Genomic DNA, 14,214 nt, shown 5'->3' with positions numbered 1-14,214 from the left:
GCGGCCGGGCTCCCGGCTGCTCGGCTGCCTCCCCCACCCGCCGCACTCGCGCGGGCGGGGTGTTCCCTGCACCGCCAGCGGCCGGAGGGGGAGGGGTGTGGAGTCAGTGGCCCCACCCAGGCCCCACCTCCTCGGGGCCGGCCCCCGGGATCCCGCCGCGGGGACTGCGGCGGAGCCGGGCTGGGGCCCCCCACCTTCCGCGAGGAGGAGCGCTGACACCCGTCTCGCCCCTTCCCCGCCTCTGCTCGCGTTGGGGGCTGGGGCGCACCGCACTTTTTCCAGCGGCCCGGAGTGTTCCACGCGGAGGAGGAGGGCAGCTCCGCCGCGGGCCCCGCCTCCGGCATCGGGCGTGGGCGGGGCCCGTCCTGTGCCCCCTCCGGCCCGTGTGAGTTCCGAGCCGGTCGCTGGGGAATGACTGCTGCGGCTCCCCCAGCTCGGAGCGGGTGGGAGCCTCCGGGGTCGCCCTGACCCTCCGTCTCGCTGTGCCTGTCCTCGGGGAAGCGCCCTTCCTCCGGGAGGTGCGGGTTGGCAGCGCGACCCAGACAGATCTCGGGCGGTTCTCGGTCCCGCTAGCTCCCGACTCCCAGCGGCGTACACGTCGCGAGGTTTTTGTAACCCTCTCTTTACCCCGGCAACTTTAATAATGAAGGGCTTCTGTTCGGTTCGCCGTTGGACTTTATTCTGAGAATTTCAACAAGTTCGCTGTCCCCCCGCGGACGGTGGGCTCGTCCTTCGCCGTCCTCCCGGCGGTGGTATGGAATGTGCCATTTGTGGAGGGGTGTGGCTGGACGCCGTCCGTGGGGGCCTCGGGGAGGAGGAAGGAGGGCTGTTGCCAGTACGACTGCATGGGATGTCCGTGACGTTTTCGATGTAAGGAGTTGGCTACTTGGCATAGTGTTTTCTGGATAAGTACGTAAAGGTATGGTTTTAACGTGTGTAAGAGTTGCTTCCCCTCTTCCAAGTGTTGGGAGAAACGGAAGTGCTCCGACCTGGCGCTGTGAAGACGTTTGCAACCCCTGGACCGGGGTTTGTTCTCCTCGGTCCTGTTTCCCGACTAGGCCGTCCGTCTCCAGCGGGTGGTGGTGTGGCCCTGCGTGCCCCGCGCTCGGGATGGGCGCGGGGCGAGTTCCAACTACCTGACTCGCTTTTCTGCCTTCTCATTTCAACCCCCGTCTCTGATAACTCGCCATCACCACCGGGAAGAGTTTAGCCAACTTTTTGCAAGGAGTCTGAATAGGTATTTCAGGTTACCGTATGCATACCTTTTTTTGGCATAAAACTTACCTATGTATCCCATCCATTTATGTAGAATATTTTCTTGAGGATCAGGTCAAATAGATGATCAATATTTGTTTCATCTGCGTTGGACCTTCTGTCTTCCTCAAGTAATTACTGTGTGGTGAATTGTACCGTATTTTTTTCTCTGCTTTTTAACCTTAAGTCCACCTAGGCTTTGATGGGTTTAATGTGACGTTCTCTATATGCCTGAATGTGTTTCCAGATTTAAATACTGGAACACAAGCAGAACTTTATTTTACTTGAAAACTGGATTTTTAATATCACCAGGTGGAGACAAATATATTAATCATGCTCTATAAGTTTTTTGGAGGCATTGGGATTTCTGCACAACCTTTTTCTTGCTCAGTATGTGTTAAAAATAATTTTAACTCTGTATTTGCTCCTAAATGACGCATGAAGTTAATATATTGTGGGCTTTTTTGGGATCACTTTAAAATTATTTCAAAGCAACTTGGTTTTTTATTATATATTTTAGTGATAGTCTCTAACTATTTTTTGAAATCTTTAATATACTCAAGACCAATAATAAAGCAGAAATAACTAAACATGAATTTGGTGGTTGGTTAAACTTGCAATTTAAAAAGTCCTCTTAGGGAAGTGCTTTTGCTTCAAGGTGTAATTGAAGATCTATGTACCTGTGGGCATTTAATAAAAAATTAATAGTCGACATTGATTTAGAATAATCAGCCTTGTTTAAAAACAGAAAAAATCATTTTGGGAAATAATAGTATCAGCACATCTTGTTTTGGAGTATGTTTCTTCCCTTAGGCCTATATGTAATTTTGAGGTTTATTTGGTTTTCAGAATACTGTAAATATTATTCATTTTCACATTAACCTAAGCATTTAAAGAAGATTTATTAATAGCTGCTTTCACTAGTTTTCAAATGGGAATAAGCTACAGCAGGGATTTCCACAGATGTGTGTAACATATAGTATTATTATCCTTACCTTTTACAGTGTCTGACTCATATATAAATGAGCGCAAATATTTTAGGCCTTGGATTCAAATTTATAACATAAAATTAGTCTTGGAGTTAGAAAAAAATTTAAGCTAATTTATTTTTCAAGGGACTTAATGGGAACCTGAACAAATGAAGTGCCTTGTATCACACACTAGTGGGTGCCAGATTGGGTCTAGTAGAACCTAGATTTCTCATTCAGTCTTGCTCATCCTTCCCCTCCCCCTTTCTGTATAGTTATCACTTTATCACCTTCTTCCTGGTAAATATTGACAAAATTGTAGTGTATGGAACTTTTTTTGAATATATATTTTTCTTACTGACTTCAGAGAGGGAGAGATAGAAACATCAGTGATTAGAGAGAATCACTGATTGGCTGTCTCCTGCACGCCCCCTACTGGGGACTGAGCCTGCAACCCAGGCATGTGCCCTTGACCAGAATGGAACCTGGGACCCTTCAATCCACAGGCTGATGCTCTATCCATTGAGCCAAACCAGCTAGAGCTGTATGGAACTTAACTTTTCAAAGTGCTTCCATGACTCCTAACTGTGAGGGAGGAAGAAAAATGCTATTGCTTGTAAAAGATGAGAAAGTTCAGAGAGATTTACGACTTGCTCAGACTAGAAACCAGGTTTCTTGAAATTCAGCTTGTTATATTCTCCAGAGATCTCCTCTCCTCCCAGTTTGTACATGATCCAAGTTACTCAGATCAATTTATTTGCTCCTTTCTTTGTAGGGCAAGTGTACTTGATATCTTGTCTTTTTTTTTTTTTAATTGACTTTTAGGAAGAGAGAGTGAAACATCGATCCGTTGCATCCCAACCAGGGATGGAACCCACAAACTGGGTATGTGCCCTGACTGGTAATCGAACCCGCCACCTTTTTGTGTACCTGACGATGCTCCAACCAACTGAGCCACACAGGCCAGGGCGATATCTTGTTTTTTGTTTAGTACAGTGGTCGGCAAACTGCGGCTCGCGAGCCACATGCGGCTCTTTGGCCCCTTGAGTGTGGCCACGAAGTTTCAATCGCACTGTACGTGTGCGCCCGCACGTGGTATTTTGTGGAAGAGCCACACTCAAGGGACCGCAGTTTGCTGACCACTGGTTTAATACTTCAGATTGCAGGGAACCTTTAACATTGAAAGTTTATATGTGAAATTATAGGCTCTTGCAGATTAATATAAAATAACTTTTATGTTTATAATTATGCTGAGAATTAACAGCTTTCCCAAGATTCCAGATTTCTTTTCCAAGGAAATTCTGTTTGAGATATGTCTAGATTCTAAAAATTGATACTCACCAGAATATTAGTTTCAAAAAGTTAAAGGGTAAACTGGAAATTCCTGATAGCTTGGGATTTATGATACCAAGTATGCACAGGAAGACATGAAAAGTTTAGTAGCCTAATAAATGTGGTTTAGACTGGTTCCTTATATCTCTTATTCTCTACATCCAGATTGGGGGGGGGGGCGGCTAACCTTGGATCTGTACATTTTATTACTATTTACATATCATTTTCCTCTAAGACAGTGGTTCTCAACCTTCTGGCCCTTTAAATACAGTTCCTCATGTTGTGACCCAACCATAAAATTATTTTCATTGCTACTTCATAACTGTAATGTTGCTACTGTTATGAATAGTAATGTAAATATATGATATGCAGGATGGTCTTAGGCGACCCCTGTGAAAGGGTCGTTCGACTGCCAAAGGGGTCGCGACCCACAGGTTGAGAACCGCTGCTCTAAGAAGATGTAAACTCTTCTGTAGACTTTACTTTCAAAAATTACTCACATAATTGACAAAGCCTGAATAATAGGGGGAGTTAATTGTTCAACATTTCAAAGTAGTTTACTGAAAATAGAGTCACTTTACTAGAGGCTTTCACTCTAACTTGTTTTATCCTCATTACAACCCTGTATGGTAGGATTTTTTTAAAAATTCCTACATAACAGATGATGAAATAAGCTTAAAGATTATGTTACTTGAGGTCATAGAACTATTAAAAGCATGGCCAAGATTTGAACTCAAGTTTTCTGAATGCAAACCTGGCCTTCTTTCCATGGTACCAGTTTTTCCTTCCTAGTATTTGGCATGAAGATAGACTTTTTAAGTTTAGTAATCTCTTCAGTGGCAAGAATTTTCTGCATGCATAGGTTTTTTTATTCTTTATAGAAAATATTTTACAGAAAATGTGCCCGTGTTGTGTTTTTGTTTTTCATTTTTAGAGAGAGAGAGGAAGAGGGAGAAACATTAATGTGAGAGTGAAATATCTATCGACTGCCTCCTGCATGCCCCCTACCGGGGATCAAGCCTGCAACCAGGCATGTGCCCTGACCGAATTGAACTCATGACCTCATTGTTTAAGTCAAATCCGGTTTACCAAAATACTCTGCCAGGTACGTTAACATATTTCAAAATCTTGAAATAACTCTTAAGGCATGGTATACTGGTATATTATCTCCATTTCATATGTGAGGTAACTGAGGCTTAACGAAATTAAGTGACAGGTCCAGTTCACCTAACTATTACTAAGTGAAGGAGGAATTCAAATCCCAAGTGTGGCCAACCCAAAGCCATATGGTCTTTCCTGTGAGATACTGCCATGAAGCGTTACTCTTTTCATGATAGTAGTGCACTTTGCTGTCTCTGGAGGGGGTTACAGTTCATAATAGGACTTTTGTAGGGAAGACCAACTTTAAAAGTGAGCTGGGCCCTAGCCGGTTTGGCTCACTGGATAGAGCATCGGCCTGCAGACTCAAGGGTCCCGGGTTCGATTCCGGTCAAGGGCATGTGCCTTGGTTGCGGACACATCCCCAGTAGGGAGTGTGCAGGAGGCAGCTGATCGATGTTTCTCTCTCATCGATGTTTCTAACTCTCTATCCCTCTCCCTTCCTCTCTGTAAAAAAATCAATAAAATATATTTTTTTAAAAAGTGAGCTGGGGGGTGGGAGGGGTGGCCTGTGTGCTTAACCCATGCACCTAGAGGCCTCTGGTTTGATTCCTGGACAGGGCACATGTCTAGGTTGTGGGCTTAATCCATTGGGAGGTGTGCAGGAGACAGCCAATCAATGTTTCTCATCCATGTTTCTATCTCTTCAGAAATCAATAAAAATATATTTTAAAAAAATTAAGTGAGTTTGGGGGGAGGGAGGGCAGTGGAGAAAAAGACAGTTGTTTTGGAAGGAGTGGAAGAATATGTGAAGGGATTAAAGAAAGATACCTGAATGTAGAGGGAAATGTGAAGTGTAGTGTGAAGCTTTTGTAGGAAGAAATGTGAATGTTAGGTAAGTGGTATTGCTTTAAGTTTATACATTTTATAATACAAGGACATTTCCTCGTGACTAAAGTGAATAGATTCCAAATCCACCTAAAGAATATGCTAAGACAATGAATGGGTTCATTTTAGTGTAAGTATAGGTGCAAAAATGCCAAACAGGATATTAGCTAACTGAATACAATGTGTATTAAAATATATATGATTAATTAGTATTTGTCCCAGGAATAAAACTTAAAATCTTTCAGATTCATCATAAAAAAAAGACTAAACGAGAAAAACTATGGCATTTGAAAAGATTCAACACCTATAACACCCATTAGTACATTATAATTAGAAGAAAATTAAGATTAAAAATGGAATTGTTTGAGCTTGACAAAAGTTATAAAGTAAGGTAAGTTGTTGCATTTTTAGTGTTTTAAATCAATTAGCAGTGGAACTGTTGTGGGAAAGTAACATGGTACAGCAAAAGAAATCCAACCTCTGCTTAGGTTTATATAATGGAAATGGTGAACTCCATTTGAATACTAGCACCTTGCATTTACAAAGCATTTTATAATTTTTAAACTTTGTCTCATAGGTTTCTTTCAGGTCTAAAAACTAGTATGAAGAGAAAGTAATTTTGAATGAAGGGAGATTGGTTTTATTTACTTCCAGAAATAAAAACTAGGCCGCCATATTGTGTATCTCCGCGACATCATCCATATTACATCTACATTATAGTCCATGTGAGTGGTGCCCTTCTGGAGTTAATAAGATTTAGAGTCTGCATGTCCAGATGGGTTGCATTGCAAAATTGGTTGCTTGAACTTAATAACAAAGAAGTTACTGAGAATGCTGTGAAGTGTTAGTTCTATTTGTTTTTTTAAAGTTTTAACTGTAAATAAATAAGTAAATAAATGTGACTCATTACTAGATGAAGAAGTATCTTCTTGGATTGTTGAGACTAGAGATCGAATCTTAATTTAGGCGACTGCTATGTTGTACAAAATAGAAGAAAATATTTACCACAGGACTACTTTGGTGAAACTGGGGCATCCCTTTGTTTTGTCTTTAAAAATGTATTACTATATAGATCCTAGAAAGTGGAACTGATTGTTTCAAGAATTGCATTGCCATGCTTTTAAATAACTACTACATAAATAGCCATAATCATAGGCCTTTGGAATACTTAGGTTGAGGAGACCACAGGTTGCCAAAAGTGTTTCAACTGGGTATAACATTTTCAGATGCTTTTTAGTGCATATCTATTTTTTAAATTGTGCACCTGTTCAGTTACCTGCTAAACAAGGGTTTCACCTCTCAAGACAAAATGACCCAGAAGATGAACTGCTTGAGAAACTAAAAATTAGCTTTACTGAGAAGTAAAAATCCACCTGCTTTTCATTGGGTCAGGATAATAGACACAGCTCTCTGAATTCCACAGACATGCTGCATCTATAAAGATTTATAATGATTCTCTAAAATCAGAGACTATCAGGAACTTGTCTGATTGAAATTAGATCAATAAGAATGAAACATCACACATTTGTCAGAAAGAGCAAAGTCCTTTTGACATGGAGAACCAGCCACAATTTACAACTTCAGAGCTTCAGAGGAGGGGTTTCTGGACACACAGGCCACATCTACCTTAACTTGCTTACAAATACGATGAGTGGTCCACTTTGCAGTCCAGACTTAATCTTAACCCCTTTACACACAGTCCTATTGTCCTATTGGGCCTATCAAAGCACTGCTTCATTTAAATTTCACCTAAATTCTACTTTTCCCTAAATCCTGTTATTTTCCCAGTTTGGTGAGATGCTCCACACTTGATGTCATTGCCTTCATTGTATGAGTCAATAAACCTGACTTTGTAGAGCTACAGATTTGTCCCTGGGGATAGGGTTAATACAACGGGAAATATTCCACTGAGGTTTCAGACACCCTCTCTACTACACAGGCCTCTGCTTGGTAATGTGCACATCTGGTACCCCTTCAGTTTCATTTGCTTGAGGTTTCTCTGTCCCTAATTGTATATGGTTTGCACTAAACTTCTGTTGGTAAAAATCTAGCCCACTTTACTTATGTAATACTTGATCTCATGCTCACTGAAATTTGTATGACTTAGAACATTTTCCTGCCAGGCCCATGTGGTTTAGCGGTTGAGTGTGGACCTATGAACCAGTAGGTTCGATGATTCCCTGTTAGGGCACATGCCCAGGTTTTGGGCACAGTCCCCAGTAGGAGGCAGCTAATCAGTGATTCTCTCCCATCACTGATGTTTCTATCTCTCCCTCTCCCTTTCTCTCTGAAATAAAAAAATATATATTAACAATATATTTTCTTATACGGAGATAATTTGATTATTTTGGAAATAAGGGGTGCTGTACAAGAGTTAATATTTATTCATCTGGACTAAGACATTATGTTGATTTTTAAAAGAAGGTTTAGTAAGGGATTTGGACAATTATTTAATAAACAGATGTGCCTAGTTCATCATTCAGAACTTTACTCTGTTCCCTTTTCTGCAGAAAATAGAAACTTGATTTTTCCATTTGAAAACTTATAGGAGCTCTTTGCTATAATTTTTTTGTTGTTGCTTAATATGTTTTACTTTTTGCTTTATATCCTGTGACTGTTTTTAAATTTTGTTTAATAGTAAATAACAAATTATATGAGATGCAGTGAGAACAATATATCATAGCCAAAAGGAACTTAAAGCCCAAAATAAATGAAGCATTTGCAAGAAATTACCCTGAATTCAGTTCAAGTATCCTGGCTTCTATGAAATAATCCAATCTAATAAAAAGGGAATATGCTAATTGGCTGTCATACCATCACAAAGATGGTGACTCCCACAGCCAATGAGGGAATATGCTAATTGACTGTCACGCCCTCAAAGATGATGGCAGCGCCCAGTTCCCTCAGCCCGGCCTTGCCGCGCCTGCCTCCGGAGTCCCCTCAGCCCCCCAGGGCTTGCCCAAGGTGTGGGCAAACCTCGGATGGCGGCTGCCCAGCCGCCCAGGGCCAGCCAAGGCTTGCTCTGCCGGCAGTGGCAACAGCAGAGGTGTGATGGGGCATCGCCTTCCCCTGATCGCCAGGTCGCCTCCCACCCCTGAGGGCTCCCGGACTGTGAGAGAGAGGGGGCAGGCCAGGCTGAGGGCCACTCCCCCCCCCCCCTTCCAGTGCATGAATTTTTGTGCACTGGGCCTGTAGTATTCTTATATGCTGAAAATATTTGGCATATGAGTAATCTTTGAGGGATAGAAGAATGGAGAAAGATAAATGTCCTAAGTTTTAAAGAGGGGGGGAATCTATATAAAAGCCTAAGCGACCCTTTGACTGTTCAGTAGCTATGACGCACACTGACCACCAGAGAGCAGATTCTCAATGCACAGGCATAGTAACATGGAACAGACTGATGAATCTCAGAGGGGAGGGGGGAGGGTGGGAAGAGATTAACCAAAGATCTTATATGCATACTAGAGGCCCAGTGCATGGATTTGTGCACCGGTTGGGGGGGGGGTCCCTCGGCCTGGCCTGTGGGGATTGGACCAAAACCAGCAGTCCGACATCCCCTGAGGGGTCCTGGGTTGCAAGAGGGCACAGGCCAGGCCGAGGGTTGTGCACCAGGCCTCTAGTAGTTAATATGCAGAAACTTCAGTGACATCAGTTCTATAGGGTAGTTAGATTTGTGTGAATGTATAGGAAGTTTTGAGAGGCAGCAAGTATCATCAGTACCCTGTGGGGTTTAGAGTTGGAAAATTGACTACCATTTTGAGGCTTGTGCTGTAGTCATGCTACTTAGCCTTTCTGAGCTTTAGGTTCTTCAGATAAAATTAAATTGATATTAATTAGCTCCTCGGGAGATTGTTGTGAGAATTAAGTTAGGATTTTAAGTTTATTTTAAAAGTTACAGAGGTAGGTAGTAGAAGTGAGCCAGATGGGCATTGTAGGCTCAGGAAACAAGTTACAGAAGCAGAATAAGGGCCCATGGAGCTTAGGAGAGAGAAAGGCAAAGGTAATGAGCCTGGGGGCAAGAAGAGGTTGAAAGGATGGGGGTAGGTATGCTCCCAGGGGGAAAGCGCTCTTAAATGAGAATTTAGGTGAAATATCTGGCACATAGTAACTGCTGTTGTAATGATTGGTAAAAGTCAACATTGGTTCACAAAAAAAACGAGTCTCATAGATCAGTGTTTTTCGCTTTCAGGGATATCTCAGGCATTTGATTCAAATTTTGTTTTTACAACATAGGTAATTTAGTATGTTTCTTTAATGCAAATCTTTCAAAGTTTGAACATTTAAACATTTAAACCTTCTTAAACGAAGGTGATAATATCTAAATTGATCTGACCAGGAAGCCTTTAGGAAACCTATCTTTACAGAACATAAGTTGGAAAATTTAAATAAGATAAATTTATGTTCTTAAAATTATTTAAATTAAACATTGTGTGTTTAATTTTTGTGGTTCCTGGGAATATTTTGTTTGAACAAAAAAGGTTTATTCCTAAAATGTTTTAACTATCATTAAACAACCTCATTTGCTTTTTAAAAATTTTATTAGACGCCCTAGCCAGTTTGGTTCATGGGCCTGTGGATGGAAGGGTCCCGGGTTCGATTCAGGTCAAGGGCATGTACCCGGGTTGCTGGCTTGATCCCCAATAGGGGCCGTGCAGGAGGCAGCCAATCAGTGACTCTCATCATTGATGTTTCTGTCTCTCCCTATCCCTTCCTTTCTGAAACCAATAACAATATATTTAAAAATTTTTTTTTAAATTTTATTAGAGTAAAAGAATATTATTAAAAATGGGGTTCTCTTTCAACAGGAATTTTGACAGCGCTTCACATGAGGTCCTTGTGGGGAAAATGAAGAAATGTGGGCAGAATGATAGTTTTCTGTGATGGACTTGGGCCTCAGTAGCCATACCCAGAGAAGGCCAATGCACAGATTGATATCAACCTGGAAGAATACTTCCACTGATGCCTTAAAAGGCCTATGCTGATTAAGTTTGTGGATAATATGAATTTGAGAAAGAAAAATATGTAGAAGTATCGGAATACAAAAAGGTCTTAGATTTTGAGGAAAGGAGGTTTTAGTCATTTTAATTGCAATATCCAGTCCATTGTGTGATATAACAGCCCCAAAAGGCAACTGAGATCTTGGATTGCATTAGTACAAATGGGAAGAGTAAGGTCATAATTCTGATCTGCTCCCCCTCCTCCACACACCTTTTTAAAACCATCTTATTATGTTTAGATTGGGGCACTACTTGCATAGATTTTAATCTGAAGTGGTGTAGAGGAAAGCAACTAGGTTGTGAGGATGCTTGAAATATGTTGTAAGGAAGAGTTAAAGGGAACTCTTACTATTTAGCCTTGAAGGAAAAAGTGGAAACTGTCATATGTATTTTTTAAGGGAGGAGGGGTTAGATTTAGACCATGGTAAATCTCAGAAGGTAGACAAGATAGAATTGGTGAGTGGACTTCAGATACAGATTCCACCTCATTGAGAATTGTTTCATTATTAGAATTTTTTTAGAACAGGCAGCCTTGGTAGATCAAGGGAGGTTCTCAGTTATTCCCTTGGTAGGATAAGTTATGGATAAGGTTGAATTAGATTGTCTAAAGTCCAATAGCCTGGTACAGCAGTTGCCAGCCAGTGGTCTGCAGACCACTGGTGGTCTGTGAGGTCTGAAAGGTTGGCGACTGTTGGCCTAGTACATATAATACACACGGCAGCAGCATCATATCCACACACACACTGGCCACCAAACTTTGATAGATTTTGTGAGTGCTTAAGCTTGAAAAAATGATTTTATTTTTGTGGTTTTAAAAAAAATCTTTATTGTTAAAAGTATTATATATGTCCCCTTTTTCCCTCCCATGACCGCTTCTATCTGTGTCCATGGGTTGTGCACATATGCATACAAGTTCTTTGGTTGATCACTGCAACCCCCCTCCCAGCCTTCCCTCTGAGATTCCACAGTCTGCTCTGTGCTTCTATGTCTCTGGATATATTTTGTTCATCAGTTTATTTTGTTCATTAGATTCCACATAATGAGTGAGATCGCATGATACTTGTCTTTCTCTGACTGGCTTGTTTTGCTTAGCATAATACTCTCCAGGTCTCTCTATGTTGTCTCGAAGGGTAAGAGATCCTTCTTATTTACTGCTGCATAATATTCCATGATATAAATGTACCACAGCTATTTTTTTTTTTAACCATAGCTTCTTTATCCACTCACCTACTGATGGACACTTGGGCTGTTTCCAGATCTTAGCTATTGTAAATTGTGCTGCTATGAACATAGGGGTGCATACATTCTTTCTGATTGATGTTTCAGATTTCTTAGAATATATTCCCAGAAGTGGGATTACTGAGTCAAATGGCAGTATCATATTTAATCTTTTGAGGATACTCCATACTGTTTTCCATAATGGTTGCACCAGTCTGCATTCCCACTAGCAGGGTTCCCTTTTCCCCACATCCTCACCAGCACTTGTCATTTGTTGATGGTAGCCATTCTGACAGATGTGAGGTGATACCTCATTGTTGTTTTAATTTGCATCTTTCTGATGATCAGTGACTGAGCATCCTATACTATAAAAGGCCAGCAACCATAATGGCATAATGACCAGAACGACCGATAGACCGGTTGCTATGAGGTGCATTGACCACCTCTTGGTCCCTCCCCCTGGCCTGTAGGCTCCGATCGCTGGATGGCGAACAGGGAACCATGGGTAACCGGGGTGGGTGGCGGTGGGGTGGGACTGGGGACTGTCAAGCGGGCAGAAGATGGCCCTGATCGCAGGCTAGGCCTAGGGCAGTGATGGCAAACCTTTTGAGCTCGGCGTGTCAGCATTTTGAAAAACCCTAACTTAACCCTTTGCACTCCGAACCATTCTGGACATTGGCTACCAGCTACTCGACACTACTTTGCGGAGGAAACGTGCATTTACAGACCCTCGTATTATTTAGTATAATTTTGGAACCAAGTAACGTATTATAATGATATTGGACTTATATGAATTGGGTGACATCGAGGAATGTATATTTGCAAAAAAAACAATATTTTATTGTTTATAATTTTGTACAGTATGGTAAGTTTTGTAACACTCCCCAATATGCATTGCAGGCTGATTAGTGCATGTTTGACAGTAATAAGTGGTTTGATGCCTGCCACCAGGTGTTTTCCTGTTAGAACACACAATGCAGTCCCGTTTTCTTTGTCCCACATCGGGAATATGTAGTTTATTGTTTAATCCGACACAAAACCCGCTGACATTTCTTGTATATATCTTAGTAATTTTACGATATTTTGATTTAATTTCTTGTGCCATTTCAAGATAAAACTTCAGGGAAACATGCATGTCTCAAAAAGTTGCGTTGAAATAACTCAATTCCCCGTAATCAGTAATAAACTGCAATGTCCCCTGAGAGGGGACATCCGAGTGATATGCTAGAATTCCGATGTCCCCTGAGAGGGGACAGCGGGGTGCAAAGGGTTAACTCTGGTGCTGTGTCACATATAGAAATTTTTTGATATTTGCAACCATAGTAAAACAAAGACTTATATTTTTGGTATTTATTTTATATATTTAAAGGCCATTTAACAAAGAAAAATCAACCAAAAAAATGAATTCATAGGCTCGCCATCACTGGCCTAGGGACCCTACCCATGCACGATTTTGTGCACTGAGCCTCTAGTTTTTGTATGTCTCTTGGCCATCTGTATGTCTACTTTGGAGAAGTCTATTTAGACCCTTTCCTTTTGTTAAGTTGTATGCCCATTTCCTTATATGTTTTGGACATTAACCCTTTATCAGATGTATCATTGCCAAATAAGTTCTCCGGTCATTTTTGTTTTTCTTTTAATTGAGCATTTTTTTAAATTGATTTCAGAGAGGAGGGGAGATGGAGAGAAAGATAGGAACATCAATGATAAGAGAGAACCATTGATCGGCTGCCTCCTGCACGCCCCCTACTGGGGATCAAGCCTGCAATCCCAGACATGTGTCTTGACTGGAATTGAACCTGGGACCCTTCAGTCTGCAGGCAGCTGCTCTATCCACTGAGCCAAACAGTTTTGTTGATGGGTTTCTTTTGTTGTGCAGAAGCTTATTATTTTGATGTAGTCCCAATATGTATCTATAAACATATTGCTATGAGAGATGTCTGAGATTTTGCTGCCTTTAGTTTCTTCTAGGATTTTTATGGTTTCACAACTTACATTTAAGTCTTTTATCCATTTTGAGTGTAGTCTAGCTTCATTTTTTTTCCGTCTGTCCAATTTTCCCAACACCACTTAGAGCATTTGTTCTAGATCTGTGAAATATGCTGTTGGTATTTTATTAGGGATTTCATTGAATGTATAGATTGTTTTGGGTGGTATGGACATTTTAATGATGTTAATTTTCTCCATGAACATGGTATATTCTTCCCCTTGTTTATATCTTCCTCAATCTCTTTTTTCAATGTCCTGTATTGTAATTTTCCGAGTACAAGTCTTTTACTTCCTTGGTTAAGTTTATTCCTAAGTATTTTACTTTTTTTGTTGCAGTGATAAATGGGATTGCTTGTTTAGTTTCTCTTTCTGAGAATTCATTATTGGTGTATTAAAAAGCCATCGATTTTTGGGTGTTGATTTTGTATCTTACTACATTGCCAAATTCATTTATTAAATCTAGTAGTTTT

The 14,214-nt window shown here is 41.1% G+C and overlaps 1 protein-coding gene across 2 annotated transcripts in view; it reads left to right on the top strand.

The window, feature by feature from the left end:
• NUCKS1 (nuclear casein kinase and cyclin dependent kinase substrate 1) overlaps nt 1-14,214 on the top strand; it is a 31,691-nt gene that overhangs the window by 534 nt on the left and 16,943 nt on the right. Inside the window, exon 1 of one of the 2 annotated variants that reach the window (XM_014460922.2) lies at nt 5,879-5,931. The exons of the other annotated variant lie outside the window; for it this stretch is intronic. Coding sequence (XP_014316408.1) covers nt 5,894-5,931 — 38 coding nt within the window. The 5' untranslated portion in view covers nt 5,879-5,893. Of the gene's footprint in view, nt 1-5,878; nt 5,932-14,214 lie in introns of those variants that run through there. 2 annotated transcript variants of the gene reach the window in all.

This window comes from Myotis lucifugus, unplaced genomic scaffold (genome assembly GCF_000147115.1).
Source record: "Myotis lucifugus unplaced genomic scaffold, Myoluc2.0 scaffold_145, whole genome shotgun sequence".
Taxonomy (NCBI): Eukaryota; Metazoa; Chordata; class Mammalia; order Chiroptera; family Vespertilionidae; genus Myotis; species Myotis lucifugus.
Note: the sequence above shows the minus strand (reverse complement) of the source record. Positions and strands in the feature narration are given on the sequence as shown.